The sequence below is a fragment of the Carcharhinus amblyrhynchos genome, chromosome 5 (genome assembly GCF_965287045.1).
Source record: "Carcharhinus amblyrhynchos chromosome 5, sCarAmb.v2.hapA, whole genome shotgun sequence".
Lineage (NCBI taxonomy): Eukaryota > Metazoa > Chordata > Chondrichthyes > Carcharhiniformes > Carcharhinidae > Carcharhinus > Carcharhinus amblyrhynchos.
The window spans coordinates 61972242-61996121 of record NC_137328.1 but is presented as its reverse complement, the minus strand read 5'-3'; the positions used below and the strand labels follow the sequence as shown (position 1 = coordinate 61996121).

General features: G+C 41.2%; 1 protein-coding gene across 1 annotated transcript in view; it reads left to right on the top strand.

Moving 5' to 3' along the window:
- The window catches only part of pcsk5b (proprotein convertase subtilisin/kexin type 5b), a 338718-nt gene that overhangs the window by 310011 nt on the left and 4827 nt on the right, over positions 1–23880 (top strand). Inside the window, exons 30-35 of the mRNA XM_080188893.1 lie at positions 2268–2488; positions 11531–11773; positions 12271–12351; positions 13951–14178; positions 15005–15182; positions 19265–19482. Coding sequence (XP_080045019.1) covers positions 2268–2488; positions 11531–11773; positions 12271–12351; positions 13951–14178; positions 15005–15182; positions 19265–19482 — 1169 coding nt within the window. The remainder of the gene's footprint in view (positions 1–2267; positions 2489–11530; positions 11774–12270; positions 12352–13950; positions 14179–15004; positions 15183–19264; positions 19483–23880) is intronic.

The window sequence follows — 23880 nt, the reverse complement described above, 5'->3', positions numbered from 1 at the left end:
TCTTTCCACTCAAGTCTCCAACCGATCTATATCTTGCTGTATCCTCTGATGGTCCTCATCGCTATCCGCAAATGCACCAACCTTTATATCTTCTGCAAACTTACTAATCAAACCAGTTACATTTTCCTCCAAATCATTTATATATATTACAAACAGCAAAGGTCCCAGCACTGATCCCTGAGGAAAGCCACTTGTCACAGCCCTCCATTCAGAAACGCACCCTTCCACTGCTATCCTCTGTCTTCTATGATTGAGCTAGTTCTGTATCCACTCTGATCCCATGCAACTTCACCTACTGCCATGAAGGACCTTGTCAAAGGCCTTACTGAAGTCCATGTAGGTAACATCCACTACCCCATTGTAATTAGTCATCTTTGTTACTCGAACTAGTTAGTGAGGCACGACCTCCCCTTCACAAAACCATGTTGCCTCTCGCTAATATGTCCAGTTATTTCCAAGTGGGAGTAAATCCTGTCTCAAAGAATCCTCTCCAATAATTTCCCTACCACTGACATCAGGCTCACTGGCCGGTAATTACCTGGATTATTCTTGCTACCCTTCTTAAACAAAGGAACAACATTGGCTATTCTCCAATCCTTTGGGACCTCCTCTGTAGCCAGCGAGGATACAAAGATTTTTCTCAAGGCCCTAGCAATTTCTTCCCTTGCTTCTTGCAGTATTCTGGGGTATATCCCATCAGGCCCTGGGGACTTGTCTATCTTAATGTTTCTTAAGAACCCCAATACCACCTCCTTCTGGATCTCAACATGACTTAAACTATCTGCACACCCTTTCCCAGCCTCATCATCCACCAAGTCCTTCTCTTTTGTGAGTACTGATGTAAAGTATCATTTAATACCTCACCTATATCCTCTGGTTCCACGCATAAATTCTCTCCCTTGTCCTTGAGTGAGCTAACCCCCTCCCTCGTGACCCACTTGGTCTTTACATATGTATAAAAAGCCTTTGTATTTTCCTTAATTCTGCTCACCAATAATTCTTCATGACCCCTTTTAGCCCTCCTTACTCCTTGCTTAAGTTTTTTTTACTTTCCTTGTATTCCACATTTGCTTCATGTGTTCCCAGCCTCCTAGCTTCGACTAATGCTTCCTTTTTCTCTTTGGCTAGGCTCCAATATCTCTCATTATCTAAGGTTCCCAAAACTTGCCATGATTATCCTTCATCCTTACAGGAATGTGTCCTGAATCTCTATCAGCTTACATTTGAAAGCCTCCCACATGCCAGATGTTGATTTACCCTAAAACATCTGCCCCCAATCTACATTCTTCAGTTCCTGCCTAAAATTGTTGTAATTAACCTTCCTCCAATTTAGCACCTTCATTTGAGGACCACACTTATCTTTATCCATCAGAACCTTAAAGCTTACTGAATTGTGATCACTATCCCCGAACTGCTCCCCTACTGAAATGTCATCTAGCCGGGCTCATTCCCAATATTAGGTCAAGTACAGCCTCTTTCCTAGTTGGACTATCTACATACTGCTTCAAGAAGCCCACCTGGATGCTCCTTACAAACTCTGCCCCACACACATTGCTAGCACTAAGTGAGTCTCAGTCGACATAAGGGAAGTTAAAATCTCCCACCACAACAACCCTCTTACTTTTACATGTTGCCAAAATCTGCCTACATATCTGTTCCTCTATCTCCCGCTGGCCGTTGGGTGGTCTATGATAAACCCCCAACATTGTGACTACACCCTTCCTATTCCTGAGCTCTACCCATATTGCCTCGCCGTATGAGCCCTCCGAGGTGTTCTCCTGCAGTACAGCTGTGGCATTCTCCTTAACCAGTCATGTAATTCCCCCACCCCTTTTATATACCACTCTATCCTATTTGAAACATTTGTATCCTGAAATGTTAAGCTGCCAATCCTGTCCTTCCCTTCACCAAGTCTCTGTAATAGCAACAACATCTTTGTTCCAAGCACCTATCAAAACTATGCCAAATGGTTGAAGTAGGAAAAAATGGGGCCCACAGTCCACCTAAACCATTTCTACAATGACTCTGAGACACGTATCCTTTTTGTATTGGTGTTGCTGTCCTCACTGCAGCCCGAAAGCAATTCTGATATTCCAGCCTGCTCAAGAGCTATTATTTTCAGTAATTTCTCTTTAGATTTGAATGTTAAAATAGTTTGAGGAGTGACAACATGCACCGTGATTTGTTGAGCTTAGTTGATATTTGACTTGAATTATACCTTCTGATCCTAGATTGTATATCTAAGCAATGATTTCTTACTTTGTCAGGGGATATTTTATAAGTACACATAATCACTGTGCAAAGTGTGATGATACATGTGAGAGTTGTGAAACTACTGCTACAAACTGCCAATCCTGCATCAAGCCTTACCTACTGGATAACAACAGTTGTCAAGAGCAATGTTCCAGGAAACACTATGCCAGTGCCCGAGGATTTTGCGAACGCTGCCCTGCAAACTGTGAAGCTTGCAATGAACATACTTGTACAGGTGGGGGTGCACAATCTGCATTTTAAAGATAGTGCATCTGTGGTCTTTTTCTTTATGTTTTCTTTAAATGAGCGCAAACATCATGATAAAAAATCTGGCTGATGTTTTTCATTTGCTAGTTAACACATCGAATAACCATCAAGATTTACAATACAGTAGTAACCTAGTTGTCCTATTCTATCTGCGATAGCTATTTGCAAGAATGATTTAAAATTGTATCCCATTGTTATGCTTTATTCCCCACTGTATCCTTTGTTTCAAATGTTTAGCCATTTTTCCTTTAAAAGATGCAATGGTTTATACTTCAATTATTCCCAAGCATTCTGTGCTCCAGTAGTTTATTTCATAAAGAATTCCAACTAATCTCTTAAATCTGTATAATGCAATTCTTTTATCATAACCTCTGCCCTTTGTCCTGTTTCTAAAAGTAAAATATTTATAGTATGTCTTCACGCACCTGCACATAGTTTTCAAGGGGTATTGTTTTGTAGTAGCAGATCTCTCTAATCCTCCACACCTTTCACTGTTTTACATTAAATGTGCATTCCTATGTTTCGTATTTTTATCACCCAAAATACTTTGCTTCACATTTCTCCACGATAAATTACATTTAGCATGGCCATTCCACCTAACCTACATATCTTTGGGCTGTGGGAGGACACTGGAGTGCTTGGAGGAAACCCATGTAGACACGGGGATAACATACAAACTCCACACAGATAGTTACCTATCTGTGTGGAGTTTGTATGTTATCCCCGTGTCTACATGGCCAGAATCAAACTTGGGTTCCTGGCGTTGTGAGACAACAGTGCTAACCACTGTGCCACCGTGCAATCTCTCACCACTTAGATAATAAGCTTCTCTATAGTTCTTGCATACCTCTATTATGAGAGGCATGGACAGAGTGGATAGTCAAAAGCTTTTTCCCAAGGTGGAAAGTCAATTACTAGGGGACACCAAGGTGTGAGAGGCAATGTTTAAAGGTGATATATGAGGCAGATTTTTTTACACAGAGAGTAGTGGTTGCCTGGGACCCGTGTCCAAGGGAAGTGGTGGAAGCAGATATATAAGAACATAAGAACATAAGAAATAGGAGCAGGAGTAGGCCATCTAGCCCTTCGAGCCTGCCCCGCCATTCAATAAGATCATGGCTGATCTGTTGTGGCTCAGTTCCACTTTCCCGCCCTCTCCCCATAACCCTTAATCCCCTCTCTTATCAAGAACCCATCAACCCGCTTCTTAAAAATATTTAGCGAGGCAGCCTCCACCACTTCAACGGGCAGAGAATTCCAGAGATTCACCACCCTTTGAGTGAAGAAGTTCCTCCTCAACTCCGTTCTAAACCGCCTCCCCTTTATCTTGAGGCTGTGCCCCCTAGTCCTACTGTCTTTTTTGAGCGGGAAGAGTCTCTCCACCTCTATCCTATCCATCCCATTCATCATCTTATACGTCTCAATGAGATCTCCCCTCATTCTTCTAAACTCTAACGAGTACAAGCCTAGTTTATTCAGCCTCTCCTCATAGCTCAATCCCCTCAACTCCGGTATCAGCCTAGTAAACCTCCTCTGCACTCCCTCCAGGGCCAAAATATCCTTGCGCAGGTGCGGCGCCCAAAACTGCACACAGTACTCCAGCTGCGGCCTCACCAATGCCCTATACAGCTGCAGCAAGACCTCCCTACTTCTATATTCAATCCCCCTCGCTATGAAGGCCAGCATCCCATTTGCCTTCCTGACCACCTGCTGCACCTGCAAGCTGGGTTTTTGCGACTCATGCACAAGGACCCCGAGGTCCCTCTGCACCGTCGCCTGCTGCAGTTTTTTGCCACGTAAGTAATAGTCCTTCCTACCATTCTTCCTACCAAAGTGGACCACCTCACACTTGCCAACATTAAATTCCATTTGCCATTTCCTGGCCCATTCGCCCAGCCTATCTAGATCCTTCTGCAGACTCTCCACACCCTCCGCACAATTTGCCTTTCCCCCAATCTTGGTGTCATCAGCAAATTTCGACACCCTGCACTCGGTTCCCTCCTCCAGATCATCTATATAAATGGTAAATAGCTGAGGCCCCAGCACCGACCCCTGGGGCACCCCACTAGTCACCAACCGCCAATCCGAATAGCACCCATTGACCCCCACTCTCTGCCTCCTATTTGACAACCAATCCTCTATCCACGCTAACACCCTACCCCCAACTCCATGTCCCCTGACCTTCTGCAATAACCTCTTGTGAGGTACCTTGTCAAACGCCTTCTGAAAATCCAGAAAGACCACATCCACCGGCTCTCCTCTATCCACTGCCCTAGACACATCCTCATAGAACTCCAGTAAATTTGTCAGACACGACTTCCCTTTAATGAAACCGTGTTGCGTCCGCCCTATCAAGCAATTCCCTTCAAGATGCCTCGCAATTTCCTCCTTAATGACGGATTCTAACATTTTACCTACCACAGACGTTAAACTAACCGGCCTATAATTCCCCGCCTTTTGCCTGGCACCCTTCTTAAACAACGGCGTAACATTTGGTAGTGACTTTTAAGGGATGACTTGACAAATACAGGAATGGGATGGGAATGGATGGATATGATCCCTGGAAAGGTAGAGGTTTTAGTTAATTCGGGCAACATGGTCAGCACAGGCTTGGAGGGCTGAAGTACCTGTTCCTGTGCTGTAATTTTCTTTGTTTTTTGTTCTTTTTTATTTTTCCTGCCAGAATTGACAATTTCACATTTGCCCACATTATACTTCATTTGCCAGTTATTTGCCCACTCAACAAACCTATCTATGTCCCTATCTATGGATCCTTTTCACAATTTACTTTCCTACCTATCTTTGTGTCATTTGCAAATTTAGAAACCGTACCTTCAATCATAAGAACATAAGAAATAGGAGCAGGAGTAGGCCATCTAGCCCTTTGAGCCTGCCCCGCCACTCATCAAGATCATGGCTGATCTCAAGTGGATCAGTTCCACTTTCCTGCTTTTTTCCCCATAACCCTTAATTCCCTTATCGATCAGAAATCTATCTACCCGTGACTTAAATATATTTAGCGAGGTAGCCTCCACCACTTCAATGGGCAAAGAATTCCAGAGACTCACCACCCTTTGAGTGAAGAAGTTCCTCCTCAACTCTGTTCTAATCTGCCACCCCCCCACCCCCACTTATTTTGAGGCTGTGCCCTCTAGTTCTGCTATCCTTTCTAAGCCAGAAGAATCTCTCTACCTCTATCCTATCTATCCCCTTCATTATCTTATATGTCTCTATAAGATCCCCCCTCAGCCTTGTAAACTCCAATGAGTACAGACCCAGTCTATTCAATCTCTCCTCATAGGCTAACCCCCTCATCTCCGGTATCAGCCTAGCGAACCTTCTCTGCACTCCCTCCAAGGCCAATATATCCTTCCACAAATGCTGTGACCAAAACTGCACACAGTACTCCAGTTGCGGCCTCACCAGTGCCCTGTACTGTTGCAGCAAGACCTCCCTGCTTTTATATTCTATCCCCCTCGCTATAAAAGGCCGACATTCCATTCGCCTTCTTGATCACCTGCTGCACCTGCAGACTGGGGCTTTGTCATTTCTGCACAAGAACACCCAGGTCCCTCTGTACCGTAGCATGCTGCAGCTTTTCGCCTTTTAAGTAATAATCTCTCCTACTATTATTTCTACCAAAGTGGATAACCTCACATTTGCTAACATTATACTCCATCTGCCACATCCTCACCCACTCACTCAGCCTATCCAGATCTCTCTGCAGACTTTCCACACCTTCCACGCAATTTGCTTTTCCACTCATCTTCATGTCATCAGCAAATTTTGTTACCCTACACTCAGCCCCCTCTTCCAGATCATCTATGTAAATAGTAAACAGTTGAGCCCCAGCACTGATCCCTGCGGCACTCCACTAGTCACCATTTGCCAACCAGAACAGCACCCATTGATACCAACTCTCTGCTTCCTATTAGACAACCAATCCTCTATCCACGCTAACACCTTACCCCCAACTCCGTGCACCATAGCCTTTTGCAGCAACTTTTGGGAGGCACCTTATCAAACGCCTCTTGGAAATCTAAAAACACCATATCCACCGGTTCCCCTCTGTCTACCGCACTAGCCACATCCTCATAGAAATCCAATAAATTCGTTAAACACGACTTCCCCTTAATGAATCCATGCTGCATCTGCTCGATCAAGCCATTCTTTTCTAGGTGCCTCGCTATTTCTTCTTTGATGACGGATTCTAGCATTTTCCCAACTACGGACATTAAACTAACTGGCCCATAATTCCCTGCCTTTTGTCTGCTACCTTTTTTAAACAGCAGAATAACATTAGCCATTTTCCAATCTTCCGGCACTTCCCCAGAGTCCAGCGAATTTTGATAAATAATTACTAAGGCATCTGCTATCACCTCTGCCATTTCTTTCAGAACCCTGGGATGCATTCCATCTGGTCCTGGGGACTTGTCTACGTTCAGTCCCGTTAGTCTATCAAGCACTACCTGTCTAGTGACAGTAATCACATTAAGAACCTTATCTCCTACCATCCTTCTATCTTTAATATCCAGCAAGCTATTTATGTCCTCCTCCATGAAGACCAACATAAAAAACTTACTTAAAGCCTCAGCCATTTCCTCGTTACCCACTGCTAAATCCCCCCTCTCGTCCTTCAAGGGGGCCAACATTCACTCTAACCAGTCTCTTCTTCTTTATATATTTGTAAAATCTTTTACTATCATTTTTATATTTAGAGCTAGTTTAGCTTCATACTCTTATCTTTCCTTTCTTTATCACTTTCTTAGTCATTCTTTGTAGTTTTTTAAATCTTTCCCAATCTTCTAATCGCCCATTATTTTTAGCCCCTTCATCAAAGTAATTTATAATAAATTGTAAAATGTTGTGGCTCCGGCAATGATTGCTGTAGCAGACCACTTGTCATATCCTGCCAACTGGAAAAGTATCTATTCATGTCAAGCCTCTTTTTCCTATTAGCTAGCCTATCTTCAATCTGTGATCTTCATTCCAATCTATCTTGGGACAATTTCAATCATTCTATATTGTTTCTCTATTGTTCTTGCATTTCTCTTTGAACAGTTTAAAAACCTGCCTCTCCATCTAATCTCCACTGTTCGGCAGCTGGTAACACACAATTGAGAGTTTTGCTTCCAACTCCTTAACTCCGTCTCTTTAGATTCTCTCTTAGCACAACCCCCAACAATTTCCAAAATCAGTTCCTGCCAGAAAGTATGACTCACTCATTGCCAAACCACCTGTTTTATCTTCCATTGGTTTCAAAAGTATAAAAATTGGGCATGATTTATGATGGATGGGTGATTCACCTCACCAGCTCAGCAGCCATTTAACAAAGTTGAAAGTGGACCTTATAAGTCGCATAGTCATTTCTGATAAGAGGAACTTTGCATAAGTACCTTGATATGATGATGAAACAATGTTAGACTTTCTTCCTTATCAAAACACTTCTTTTGTCAGGATAGCATCTTACAAGTTATAATTTTTTGCCTTTGCCTTTTTTCTTATTTATCCTTTCTGGGGAACATTAATCCTGATAATTTGGATATTTTCCCATTTTTTATAACCAACATCAGCATCAACCATTCCCATATCAGGGTTAGATTGATGTATCAGTATTTGAGAAATTGCACCTGACCTCCATGGGGCAACACCGTGGCACTGAGATGGTAAGGTGGCACAGTGATTAGCCATGCTGCCTCACAACACCACGAACCTGAGTTTAATTAATTTTGGCCTTAATGACTGTCTGTGTGGAGTTTGCATGTTCTCTCCATGTCCGCGTGGGTTTCCTCTGGGTGCTCCTGTTTCCTCCCACACAGTCCAAAGATGTGTAGGTTAGATGGATTAGCCATGGTAAATTTGTGTGTGGTTTCACACACACAAATGTGGGTAAGGTATTCTATTAGTGAGTGGGTGCAGACTCAATGGGCCAAATAGCCTCCTCCTGCATTGTAGAGATTCAATGATTCTATGATTCCTTCACATACTTCTCAATTCAAACTTCAGCACAGAGTGCTCTGCAACAACAATAGCCCAATGACAATTTATATGTCACCTTTACTGTAATTCAACATCCTACAGCCATTCATAATATCATTATAAAACAAAGTTTGGCACCAAGCAACTTATAATGTTTGGTCAAAGAGGAAGGTTTCAAGGAATATCTTAAAGGAGGAAAGTGAGGTAGTGAAGTGGAGAGGTGTAGGAAGGTATTCCAGGTTTTCAGGCCTAGGCAGCTGAGGACACTGCCATGAGTAGTGGAGCAATTAAAATTGGGATGCATTAAAAGGCTAGAATTAGAGGAGTGCAGATATCTCAGATGGTGATAGGCTGGAGGAGTTTACAGAGATAGGGAGGAGGAAAACCAGGTGGAATTTGACAACAAGGATGAGAATTTTAAACTCAAGGTATTGCTTCACCTGGGGCCAGTGTAGGTCAGCAAGCAAAGAAGTAATAGGGGAATTGGATTTACTGCAAGATAATGAAGGAATGAATGAGGGTTTCAACAGCAGATGAGCTGAGACAGCAGGAGGTAGAACAATGTCATGAAGATGGAAATAGACAGTTTTAGTGATGGCACCAACATGAGATTGGATGCTCATCTCATGATCAAAATGGCACTAAGGTTGTGATCAGACTGGTTTAATTTCAATTTGTTGCCAGCAAGAGAGATGGAGTTGATGGTTAGGGAATGGAATTTGTAGTAGGGACTGAAAATGATGGCTTCAGTTATCCCAATATTTAATTGGAGGAAATTTCTGCTCAATCAGCACTGTATGTTGCAAAAGCAGTCTGATAATTTACCAACATTGGAGGAGTGGAAAGAGGCTGTGGTGGGGTAGGGATGAGTGCGTACATGTGAAAACTAATTTTGGGCCTTTGGATGATGTCACCAAGAGGCAGCATGTAAATGAGAAATAGAAGCGGGGGGGGGGGGGGGGTGCAAGAATAGATCCTTGGTGAACACCAGAGGTAAAAATGTTCCAGCCTAAAATTACCTGACTTATTGTTTTATTGGCATTATTGGAGATAGTATAGTAGGTAGGCACTGACTCTACTAAGTCCCAGCAAAGTATTAGAAATGTGAGGTTATGAACAGTTGTGCTTTACTGTTTGCTTACAACCAAAATAAAAGAGAGTTGGAATCTCGGCAATAGCTAATCAACATTTCTACCTGAATACAAGGACCATGAATACATTGCCACAGAAATAGACTTTGATAGGAGAATTGCTTCTAAGAATCCATGAGAACTCTTTCTACCAAGATTTGGGAGAATGAGAGCAGCAATAGGCAGCATGGCACTGTGGTTCACCATTTACGGTTGTTTCCCACCCAGTCTCAATTTCTAAGCTGGGGGGAGGATTGACTTGGCATGCGTGATGTTCAAAAATGTCTGGGCCAAGATCTCAGACAGGGTTGGGGAAGTGGGGGTGCCCCCATCAGAAGACCTCTGATTGCAGGTCTACTAATGTCCTGTAGTTGCTAGATCTACCTCTTCAGAGGGAGACCCCTCCAAAAAGTCCAGACCAATTTTATTCTGCAGAACTCTTCATTAAACCTAGAATCTACTTTCTGGCCGGCCATTCTTACTGGAAAATCATGGACTGAAATTCCTTGATTTTCTGACAGCATTTTGATAAGGAAGAAGGTCCATCACGTTTCCATCATTGTATCAGGTCATATATGCATTGTGTTTCTTAACATATGTGCCACTTCCAGAAGGCGTTTGATAATTTCCAGGAGGCTTTTGATAAGGTGCCTCACAAAAGGTTAGGGTGCATGGAGTTGGGACTAAGGTGTTAGTGTGGATTAAGGATTAGTTGTCTAACAGGAAGCAGAGAGTTGGAATCAATGGGTGCTTTTCTGGTTGGCAGTTGGTGACCAGTGGAGTGCCCCAGGGATCGGTGCTGGGGCCTCAACTGTTTACCATTTACATAGATGATCTGGAGGAGGGGGCTGATAGACAAGGGAATTAAGGGTTATGGGGAGAAAGGGGAAAGTGGAACTGATCCACTTCAGATCAGCCATGATCTTATTGAATGGCGGGGCAGGCTCGAAGGGTTAGATGGCCTACTCCTGCTCCTATTTATTATGTTCTTATGTTCATGTAGAGTTCAACTTTCAACTTTTCTAACATGTTGAGGTGACTCACCCACCCATTGTTATACTTCTATAATTTTTATATTACTGAAATCAACGGAATAACGGAGCAGGTGAGTTTTGCAATGAGCAAGGAATACTTTCCAGCAACAGCTGAGTTTGGAAATTACCTGCAAAGGCATTCTTAGGGTTGTGCTAAGACAGAATCTAAAGCACAGAGTTAAGGATTTGGAAGGAAAATTCTCTAGTGTGTGTTACCAGTTGCCAAATAGTTGCTGTAAAATAAACACCTGGCAGAATTTTACAGTCTCGCTCATCCCAAAACCATAAAATCCCATCTGCGGTCAATGGACCTTTCCGTGGTCAGTCCTTTGCCCTCTCCAATTCCCGTGGTTTTTCTCAATACTGAGTTCTGAACTTGAGGTCCATCCAGGATAATTTGTAAACACATATATTTTACCCAGCTAAAATTCACTGAATTGCTTTTATATCAAACACAATAATAAGTGACCATTGGCAATAACAAATAATGGGCAGAATTTTACCACCCCACCTACCACGGTAATCGGAACGGGTGAGGGACGGACATTGGACAGGTCCGTGACTGTGAGAAGGATTTTACTGTCTCGGATGAGTGAGGCTGTAAAATCCCCTCCCAATGTGGGCACGATTTTTCTGGTATGTGGGAATCAAGTGTGCCCACTGCAAACCTATGCAGAGTAGGTTTGGTATTGAATTACCAAACTTTGTTCCTGCCTTCCTTTGCTTATAACATTACCTTGTATAAATCATGGCAAATTCTAGTTACGTATTTGGATACATAGTTTTGATTGCTGCACAAGTTAGTTTATTGAGATGCCATGACACTGTGACTTCTATGGAAATTAATGATGTGTTTGGCTTTTACAGAATGCAGCAAACACTTTTTCTTTCACAAGGGTGCTTGCCTCCAAAACTGTCCCCCAGGATTCTTTCAAAACACTCAGACTTTTACATGTACGTCATGCCATCCTCAATGCTCAGTGTGTGACGGTCCAGGCTTCGATGACTGTGAACAGTGCACCAATCCTTCTTTGGTTATGCATGATGGGCAGTGCTTGAAATCCTGCCCTGAAGGAACTTACATCGAAAAGGGAAATAACGTTTGCCAGGGTAAGCTCCATATGTTCCAATAATAATAGAAGTTGAGCAAAATTTTAAGAATCCAAAGGATGCATTGGCACAGCATTTTTGAAGTGTCTAGTCACAAATTAGCATGTGATTCCTTTAACATTTGTGGAATATTGTGGAATGTCATTATTACTAGTTTTACTAGGGGGCCACTATATCCTATCTGCATCTTGAATGTTCCACTCGCTATAAAATCAACACATTTTCTCAAGACAAGACATAACTCAAATTGTGGTCCATCAAGGATAATTTGCAAATACATACATTTTACCCCATTATTACCTTTTGGGTTGGAACTCCCTCTGAATTACTATCATATCATCACAATGATGTGATTCCATTGAAGACATCCGGGGGCCTAAATTAATAAACAACACAAATTGGCTTTGATTCCAGTGGTGCACACCACCATTACACTGACATGGAGAGGTTAAGGACCATTCTAAACTCATTCACAGACCTTATCATAATTTATTCAGGGGAGCTGCAAACGTCAATCAGGCACCTTGATGCAACTTGCCTGTCGAGCAAGCCATATTGGGCACAGCAAAGGACTGCAGGTGAGTCTGGGGCAAGGAGATGATGATGGAAAACAAGGTGGGCCAAGGTGACCTATAGCTAATTGTGAAGCCGGGAGAAGCACTCCTTGTCCCATCAACAACACAAATAGCATTTTTTTTGAAGTTTAAGATTATGCATTTAGTGAGGGCAAATCAGGCAGGAGAATAAATGGTAGCATACTGCAAAGAGTATAGGGAAAGAAGAACATGTGTATCTCTGAAGGCAGCAGGACACATTGATAAGGCATTTAAGAAGGAACATAAGGTAGCTTCCTTCATTAGCCAAGACAAAGAGTATAAGAGCAGGGAGGGTATGCTACATCTATACATTACACTATTCAGGACTTAACTAATGTACTGTGGACCATTCAGATCACATTAAAGGACAAATGTGATCGCAGTAGAGAGGGTAGCAAGGTGCCATCAGAATGGAGGATTTTACTTATGAGAAAAGATTGGATTTCCTGTTTTCTTTGGAGGTGACTGAGATACAATTTAAATAACATGTTTCAAATAATGATAGGCTTAAATAGAGTGGAGAGGAGAGGACCTATTTCCCTTAGCAGATACATCAACATGTGGGGATCATATATTTAAAGTCATTGGTGGAAGAAGTAGAGGAAAGTTGACAAGAATTTTTTCACCCAGGGACAAAAATCAAATCACTTTTAAAATATACTGTGCAGTCAAAGTGCCATAACCTTGAGGGCTATGGGCATAAAGGTAGAAAGTGGGATTTAGCTGGGTAGCTGTTTTCCATCCAGCATAAACACAATGGGCTGAATGATCTCCTTCTCAGTTATAAATTTCTATGGTTCTATAATTCTGTGATATTGCAATCTTTTTTGAGCAAACTCCTTAGACTGCTCAAAATATGGAAAAGCAATTTGAAGCTTGCATATCAAAAGCAATTAACCCAAAGAAATTCAATGACCTGAGCTTGAAATGGGCATAGGAGCCTGTTTTTAATAGGGCAATGATGACCAGCTTAAAAGAGCCCCTGTCCAATTTAGCAGTGGCCCAAAAGCTCTTGTATGCTCTGGCAGAGCAGTCTGCTCTGATAAATTAGTTACCACTGGGCTTAATTTAGGCTGACAAAGCAGACAAAATGATGTTGAATTTAAGCCCCCTGATTTTTGACTATGTAGTTGATTACATGTCTTTTCTCAGTGGGGAAATGAGTGATCTTACATGTATGCTAATTTTGTTGGTATTGTTGATCAGTTTGGATTGGGGAGGATACAAATTAGATGGATAAGGTTTGTTAGTTCCTGACTGTAGAATATTCCTTACTGGGATGCCTGGGAAGCACCATAATATGACAATCAGGGGAGATTCATTGATTTCAAATATGGCTTTGTAATTATTTAAATTTACAACCACAAAAAATTAACAAGAAAACAAAGAACAAATTTGCATCCCTTGTACTAAATCATGTGTATTTTGTAATTCTTAATTTCACCATCACAAATTGTCAATGTCCATGCTGCCCCAGTGAACTAAAACCCCCTACTCTTCCGGGGACCATATCCCTCTATTCCCATCCGATTCATGTACTTGTTCAGAATAAACAACTTAGTGCTTTTCTTTTAATTGTAGAGTGTCATCAAACATGTAGGACCTGCAAGGGACCCTATTCTACAGACTGCGTTCATTGTGGAGAAGGAATGTGGAAGGACAGCCAGGGGCACTGTGTAATGCACAAGGACTGTAGCCTAAATATGTACATGGACAATATCTGTAAGCCCTGTCACAAAAAATGCCACCGCTGTTCTGGGCCCACCGAGCACGACTGTCTTAGCTGCACTCACAATTACTTTTTACTCAGTAAGTATGCTTTAGGCTTTTAAGCTCCAGCCTTTGGAAAACAACACAATATAGTTTTCTTTTTGAATGGTATTGTAATCCTTGTTTCAGTCTTCGAGATAGCTAGAAGTTAATAATGATTTTTCTTCTAAATCTTTTTGGAGCACAGATCCTTCATTTAATTTTAACAATGTAACCTACTTTAGTGCGTGCACTTTGGAAAGGAAACACCAATACATCTTTTTATTTGAAGTTACAATTAACTTCACTTGTTTTTATCTTAAATTTCACTCCTAAATTTTCTCAAAAATTGATTGTTCTGTGTACCAGAAATAAGGAAGATATTCATGCAAATTGTTCAAGATACAAATCATTTTACCTGCACCAAATCTGGGGTTGTAAATCAGTACCCTGTTGGACAATCCATTTTGTCGGGCCTCCCCCAGGGAAGCAACATGGGTCTACTACAGATTCACCCCTGGTGAGGCCTCTCATCACTCTCACTGAATTCAACCCAATAATGACACACATGAAGTTGTTTCATTAATACAAAAGCACTCAAAAGTTGGCTATAGAAGAAAGAGTTGTTTTGAAACTGCTGTTACTGATAATTATTTAACATTCAATTTGTCAAATGTTTTCATGATTTACTCCATTAGATGTGCATTCCCAGTGAGATTTGACACTTACAAAGGATCATGTTGAAAAATGGTTAATCTTGACATGTTTTACAACATGCTTCTTAAATTTTTTGCACTACAACACGGTAAAGGTGTTCCATGTTTTAACATTTTATTTTATTCTATGATGTTATATTAATTATTGTCACCATTTATCTTTCAATTAGATAGGACATGTGTCAATACTTGTCCAGCTGGGTATTACGCAGAGGAGAGCAGACAACACTGCTTTGCTTGTCACAAAAGCTGTGAAACGTGTATTGGGAGGTCTAGCACACAGTGCCTTACCTGTAAAGCAGACTGGTATAGACTGAAACTGATGTGTGTCAAGACATGTGGATCTGGGTAAGTGCCAAATATCAAATTAAAGTTATTTGACTGGAAGTTGAACTGCAGGGACTGAAAGATTGAGGAATTAAATTTGATGTTTTTCTTTTGAGTGCCAGAGAATATGACAGGGTCTGTTAAAAATGCTTGAAATGTTCACCCTTTAAAATGTATAGTATGAAATTTGTGACTTTGCATTTCACTCAGTTTAATATAGTTTATTTAAAAATAATTGTGGTAAAAATGGAAACCAAGAAAATGTTGTTTGTAATGAATTTTACTGTAGGATTGAGGGAACCTATTTGACAAAAACATCTGAAAAATGCATTACTGGAAACTGTAGGGCAATAAACGGAACATCAGCTGTAGGAAAGTTTTCAAATAATTTTAGTGCGTGTACACTTGGGAAAGAATAATGTGTCAAAGGAATTCTTAGTGTGGATGCAGAAGAGGATTTTTTGAAATGATTATTCTCATGTAACGTGAAGAGAATGTAGATAATGTTATATTCTTGAGTTTCAGAAAGCTGTTGGCAGCATTTCGTGTAGATAATTAAGTGAACCGAAAGGTTTATCGGAGGCTATCAGCAGTTACAGTGAAGAACTTATAAACACAATGTTATTCCTTTTCCTGAGACTTGACAAAAAGTAATGGTTCATTGGCCTGATACTTTTCACTCAAATCCGTCAAATGTTTTAAAGACTTTGATCATATCACCGCTCAATTTTCTATATTCAAAAAAATTCAACCAAATTTATGCAACCTGTCTTGTATTTTATCTCTCTAAGTCTTGGTATTTGAAGAATCTATGCAACAATCCTTTCAAGGCCAATATTTCCCTCCTAATATGTGCATACCAAAACTGAATGCAATATCCAGATTGGGCTGGCCAAGGTTCCATACAACTGGTGCAAACCTTCCTTCCTTTTGTATTTTAAACCCTTTTAGATAAAGACCAACATTTTATTAGCCTTTGTAGTTGATTTTTGTACCCATATACTAACTTTTAATGATTTATATATACTTCAACTTCCAAACCCTTTTACTTTTGTAGTTCTGAATTTCTTATCATTTAGAAAATGCTTCTATGTTTTTTCTTGTTGCAAAAATGTATAAACTCTGACTTGCCCATGTTTCTGTCTGGATCAGCTGGTCCTAGCTAGCATACCTGGTTTGTATAGGCAGAAATCAAAGTTTATAACAAGGATGATATTCTATCAGTATGTTAATATTCCTCCATTTACGTGGACCCAGCAGTGCGTAAATTATTTGTACAAATGGGATGGAAGCCCACTGGGTTTTCAACTTGCCCTAAATCCTATCCTTGTGGGAGAAACCCCAATTTATGCCACCTCCAATCCAGTAATTTTGAGGATCTAATAGATACAATGAGGACGCAGTTGGAGATGAAATAGTTAGATAGGAGATCTAAAACATGGACTCTGTTGTATTATTTATTCCTACATATTAGAGAAAAAGGACAATTGATTGGAAGTAAATTTGGATTAATTTGTTTCTGTTTTAACTGTACCAATAAAAATCATTAAAATTATTGGTACAGCACTTGCTTTCTACCAGTGAATCAACAACAATAACAATATGTATTTATATAATGTCTTTAGCAGAGTAAAATGGGTACTTCACAGGAGCATTATAAAATGAAGTACAACACTTATCCTCATAAGCAGATATTAGGTCAGATGACCAAAAGCTTGATCAAAGACATAGGTTTTAAAGAGTATCCTAAAGGAGGAAAATGCGATAGAGAGGTAGGGAGAGTTCTCCACAGCTTAGTGCCCAGGTAAGTGAAGGCACGGTCACCATCTTTCTCAGATAAATCTCTGATTGCCACTGTTCTCATATTATTACATTTTCAAATTATAGCCAGAGAAACACTTCCTTTGGCTTCTCTGCTCCCAAAGTGCTAACTTTGTTATTTCCCAAGGATCTATCCTTGTCACTCACCTGTTTCTCACCTACAAGTTGCCCTTCACTGACACAGTGTTCGTTTTCACATGTACACTGACGGTAACTACTGCAACTATACCATCACCTCTCTCAACTTCTGCTAAATTTCTGAGAGACTGAAGTTTTTGGTCCTTGATCCAAACTCCATTGACTCAATATGAACTCCATCCCTCTTGCTGATAACCGTCTGAGATAAAGACAGTTTTTTTGAAAATTTTGTGTCGCATTTGACCCTGAGATGATCTTTCATCCTCCTATCTGTGATATTACTAAAACGATTTATTCTCACCTCTGTATCATTTCTTGACTTTGCCTTGACCCAGCTCATCTGTTATGAAAACACTTATCATTCCTTTGTTATCGCTAGACTCAAATATTCCAACACACGCCAGGCTGGTCTCCCACACTCTACCCTCTTAAACATAGGGTCATCAAAGCTCTGCTGCTTCTCTCTTAACTCACAGCATCCTCTTCTATCACCGCTGTACTCACTGATCCACATTGGCTCCCAGCCAAGCAACATTTCGATTTTAAAATTCTCATCCTTACTTTCAATTCACTCCATGGCCATGCCCCATCCTCTCTGTGTAATCTTTTTCAGCACCACAACCCTCTGAGGTACCTGCACACTCAATTCTGACCAATTCTGCATTCCCTATTATAATAGCTGCACCATTGGTGACCAGGCCTTCAGTTGCTGAGACCCCAAGCTCTGGAATTCCCACCCTTCTCCTCTACCTCATTTTCTTTCTTTAAGACAGGGCTTAAAACCTGTCTCTTTGACCATTTGGTATGTCCCAACATCTCCTTATATGGCCTGGGACATTCATAGAGACTACATAAATACAAAAAGTATTGGTGTCTTTCAGATATGATATTAAATTGAGTACCGATCTGCCTGCTCTGATGGATGTGAAATAACCCAAAGCACTACTTTGAAGAACTGCGGGGGAGTTATGTGCAATATCCTGGTCAATAATTATCCCTTAACTAGCATCCCCAAAAAGAATATTTGGTCATTATCACATTGCTGTCTCCCTTGCTTCCCATTCTCCTTTCCCATTCCCCTTTCCCATTCCCCTTTCCTTTTCCTCTTTTCTTTTTCTTTCTTTTCACCCCCAGCACCAATTCCATGCTTGTAACTTTACAATTATTTGTGTCAATTTTTATTCATTATTGTCCATGCTGTAACTTGTATTGAAATTTCTGAGCTTCACTGATTCTGAAAGTGTTAATGACATGGCTGCTTCAGTTTCTCACATGTTGTCATGATGCAGGTAATTTTTGGTTTCACAACTCCACTTTGTGCAGATAGTTTGCTCTAATTTTAGTATAAGCTTGGCCAGGACACAGCTATATTATGATCATACCCTTAATATTACGTAACTGTTGTTACTTGGTGTAGCAAAAATATGTGAGTTAGATGGATTAGCCATACGAAATTGCCCCTTAGTGTCAGGAAGTCTAGCAGGGTAATACATGGCGTAACAGGGATAGGGCCTGGGTGAGATAGTAGTTGCTGCAGGCTCGATGAACTGAATGGCCTCCTTCCACAATGTAGGGATTCTATGCTTCAATTAGCTGCTGTAAAGTGGTCCCATTCCTTGGATTTACTTGTGTAGTTACAGCTTACTGATCAACACATACATTATGGGATTTACTTATTTGATTCAATTTTTAAAGATGTTTTAATTCTGTGTGCAATTTTGCTCATTATAATTCTTGTCTATTTTTAAAGCCCTCCCATATGTTTTGCTGCTATGAGAATCTGTCTTTTCTCCAATAGGGAGTAGATAGTTACATATTTAATTTCATCCTCAGGAGAGTGACTTACTGTTGAATGTTTAAGTATTGATGAAAATGCTTTCTATTAGTTTTATCAGCTGATAGTGACTCGTTACACTTCTTCAGGAGTTAAGCAGTTTGTTTCATTAACTCATTATTAAGCAAAAAAAGACTCAAGAAGGTTAAAAGCAAATTTGAGATGCTAATTTTTTCAAAAGCTGCCATTTGCCAGTGGTTTGATCTGAGCACTTTCACTCCAGGCCCTTGAAATAAAATATTTTAAAATGAATAAAACTGCTTTCTATGTTGTAAACAAGACACTTACTGCCAGCCATCATTTGTTTTAGGTATTTTGCAAATGAATCAAATAGAGTTTGTCAGAAGTGTCACGCAAGTTGTAAAGAATGTTGGGGCCCAGATGACGCAGAATGTCTGAGCTGTGAGAATGATCATTTCCTGATGAAGTCACAGAACAGATGCTATCACTCATGTCCAGAACGATACTATGAAAATAAATGGGAACAGACTTGTGAACGGTGCCACCCTAGCTGTAAAACCTGTGATGGTAAGTTTAAGATTTAAAGTTTTTTAAAATTTATTTATTAGTGTCACAAGTAGGCTTCAAGTAACACTGCAATGAAGTTACTGTGAAAATCCCCGAGTTGCCACACTCTGGCGCCTGTTCAGAAATATTGAGGGAGAATTTAGCACGAAATTAGCATAGGAAAGGCGATGGCCTGGTGATATTATTTCTAGACTTTTAATCCAGAAACTCAGCTAAAGTTCTGAGGGCCTGAGTTCAAATCTCACCATGGCAGATGATGGAACTTAAATTCAATAAAATAATATCTGGAATTAAGAATTGATGACCATGAAACCATTGTCAATTGTCGGAAAAACCGATCTGGTTTACTAATGTCCTTTAGGAAAGGAAATCCACCGTCCTTGCTTGGTCTGGCCTACGTGTGACTCCAAAGGCTCAGCAATGTGGTTGACTCTCAACTGCCCTCCAACGGCAACAAGGGATGGGCAATAAATACTAGCCAGCCAGTGACACCCAAGTCCCACGAATGAATAAGAAAAAAGGCTAATGCACCTCACCAGCATGTGTCTCAGACAGTGAGAGGAAACCGGAGCAGCCGGAGGAAACCCGTGCAGACTTCTCACAGACAATAACCCAAGCCAGGAATTGAAGCCAGATCCCTGGCGCTGTGAGGCAGCAATGCTAACCACTATGCCGACTTTACAGTCAGAGATTCAAGCTCTACTTCATATAATCCAAGCTAATATTCTCATGCATTATATGAATACAAATCTGTCTCTTTAGAAGAATGGACTTTATGGAAAATTAAGAAGGTGATGGAAAATGTTTGTTTGGCACAAAAGAAAAGTAAGGATCCTGGGTTTTTCATTCACCAAGGTATAGATCTATAGGGGTGCAAATTTGTCAATAAGAACACTAGTCAAGCAGAACTGATAGCAGAAAGAAGGGTAGACTGGAGGTAAACGATCCTTTTTGGGAGGAGGTATTGGACAATATAGAGGTCTGTTCATGAAGACACAACACCACCCCTCATCAGCATACTTAATGATTGTATTTGCATCATCTTCAGTATTTTGCTTTTGATCATTTTAAGTGAATTATACAAGTTACAGAAGCAAAGATAAACATACTTTAGTATGCATCAGACAGGAGGGGGAAGCTGATGAGGAAGAAGAGGAAAATGAACATAAAGGTGAGAAGGAGGAGGAAGAGGACTATGAGTAGGAAAGACAAGGTGGAGGAGGAAGATGATGAGGAGGAGGAAGATACAAGACAGTGAGGAGGCCTGAACCGGGGTTGGACTCAAGGATCTCGTCAGGATGCAGTTGATGTCAAGGATCCAGGCATTTCTCAGCTGAGCTCCTCCTACCTGAGAGGAAATGGCATGGTCAGTTCACTTTGAGCTGCATGTGAGAACACGTTCCTCCAAGGCATAACTTGGAATTAATCCAGTCTTACTACCAATGGATGATGCCAATCAGTCCAGGGATCTCACTGACTCCCTTTGCATCCTTTCACCCACCTCATTACTTTTTTACACTCACTGGGCCCTGCTGCATAGATTGTCCTTCGGTCAGTGAGTCTTTGGAGGATGATGATAAAAGTGTCCAATAATCCCCATTCTCCTTGGGGATGGCCTCAGACATTGGCTATCTGCACGGGGGGAGGCTGTGCTTGTAAAATTTGACAGTGGCTCTGCTCCTTGTGGATGTCCTGGTGCTGTGGCAGGATTCAGCCATTACCCCTCCTTATGAGAACCTGTGGGAGACACAAGAAGAGATCATACCACTCTCTGACAGTGTTGAGGTTGACCAACGCTGCTGAGTCTTTGGCATGCTGTCTATTGGGGACGCATCCATTCTACCCCCTTTATCTATTGATTGCAGTATCTTTTCACTTTCCCCACGGGAATGCCCATCTCTCCTTCTCCAACTTGCTTCTGTAAGGACACCATTCGATCTCCATGACTTTCTCTTCCACTTCAGTCTGAGTGTGCTGATGATGCACTCTTCCTGTTTGTCACAGCCCTTTCTCTGGCATTGTGAACCTTTTCTCCTGCAAGGACAAAAGAGAGTGAGATAAAAAAAAATGTTCAATCTCACATACACGAGAAACTGTGTGTCAGTGCTGGCACGTCCACAATATCGCTATGACTCTGAGTCTCACTGAAAGATCAGTAAGTTCCCTGAATGCACAATCCTCCCATGTTCAGGAGCAGTATGTGCTCTCAGGCTCCTCAGCTGGTGTGTGTGCTGGAGGTTGAATAATCAGAGGCCTGTCACCACTTTCTGGCATTTCACTTACACTGCGGGCTCCACAGCCAGCTTTTTTCACCATATTGAACAGTACTCTGTGCAGTTTCAACGTGGAAGCAAGATTCACACAGTAAACAAGAGGGGCGACACCTAAGCAAACTGGCAAGGTCTGGAATCCCAAGATTAAAGCACCTTTTTAAAGGATGTCCTGATTGCCAATTTAAATAAAAGTTCCCCACAGACACTGAAACCTCCCATGGACACAAAGATCTCCACCACAGAAATCAAGATCCCCCACGGACACCGCAAACCACCGCCCCCCCCACACACTTACATCGAGACCACCATGATGAAGAACAACCACCCCCACACCCCGTACATGTGGAGAACCCCCACAATGGAGCTTCCCAGCGGGCTCCCTGGCACCAACAGGGTGCTGGGGTTAATGCTTGGGCATGTCCCTCACCACCCAGGAACTGTACTTACCTGTGCACCCCTGACATGGTCACTGCTATTGTTTTTGAACATCAGTAGTGATGTAACACTGTCTGTGTGGGCAGTTAGGATGAGAGTGGAAGTAGTGGCATCAAGCTCGCAAATATAATGTTAATTTATGCAAATCAGACTCACGATCTTTCTGAGGGCAGGGTTCACTAGTTTGGGTGGGGGAGATCTCATTTTGAGACCTCACTAGTGCAAATCTCATTTTAGCCTCCCACGAGATTTAGAGACTATTATTGGATTTGTGCTCGTGCTCAACACAGATGCTAGATTGTAGTCTCAGAGTGGGAATAAATGGAGCATTCATGCATTGGCAGGCTGTGACTAATGGGGTATGGAAGGGATCAGTACTTGGACCCCAGCTGTTTACAATATATACCAATGATTTGGCTGTGGAAACCAAATGTAATATTCCCCAGTTCACAGTTAACACAAAGCTAAGTGGGAATGTGTGTCATAAGAAAGATGCAAAGTGACTTCAAGAGAATTTGAGCAGACTTGAGAGAATTTGAGTGCATGAGAACATGGCAGATGGAATATAATGTGGAAACATTGGACGTTATTCACTTTGTTGAAGGAATGGATGTACAGAATATTTCTCAAATGGTAAGAAATTAGAAGTGTAGATGTACAATCATGGAAGGCTAACATACAGGCAAGCAGTTAAGAAAGCTGATAATAGGTTGGCCTTTATCACAAGGGAATTTGAGTAGAGGACTCATGAAGCCCTACTTCAGTTGTGTTGGAAGGTAGATTGACAGAACCTAGAGTACTGTATGCAGTTTTGGTTCCCTCACCTTTGAAAGGGTATAACTGCCATAGCAGGAGTGCAATGGAGGTTCACCAGACTTGTTCTGGGAAATACAGGACTGTCATCTGAAGAGAGGTTGGGGAAATTAGACACATATTCTCTAGGGTTTCAAAGAATGAGACGTAATCTCACTGAAACTTGACAAATACATAAAGGGATAGACGGGATAAATGCAAGCCATTTGTTTTCTTCCCCGGTTGGGAATTCTAGATCCAGGGGATACAATTTCAAAATAAGGGGGAAGTCACTTCAGAATAAGATGAGAGCGTTTTTTAATATTCAGAGGGTTGATAATGTTTGGAATTTTCTACCCCAGGGAGCTATGGAAGCTCAGTCATTGAGTGTGTTTAGAGCAGAGATTGACTGATTTCTAAATACCAATGATATGAAGGGATATGAGGAAAAGCATTGATCTGGATGATCAGCCATGATTGTATTGAATGGTGGGGCTGACTGGCCTACTCCTGCTCCTGTGTTCCAACACAGCCTTTAACAAGTTAGCTATACAGCTAACATTTCAAGCCTGGATGACTCTTTGTCAGAGCTCAGATGAAACATTAGCTCTGTTCTCTTGCCACAGATGCTGTCAGGCCTGCTGAGATTTTCCAGCATTTTCTGTTTTTGTTGGCACAGAAATAATTTCCAGGTTGACTTAAATAAAAATCAAACAAACTACCAAGTAAAAACATAAATAATTTGTGGATAATTGAAAAATGTTTGATGATTTTCTATGAGGCTGTTGGCAATGTTATTTAATTTCTGTTTTTATATTCCTTTGCAATGTGAAGCCTATCTTGGAAGGAGAATAGCAAATGCATTTACCTGTGCGCTGCCATTTTTTTAAAAAATAGC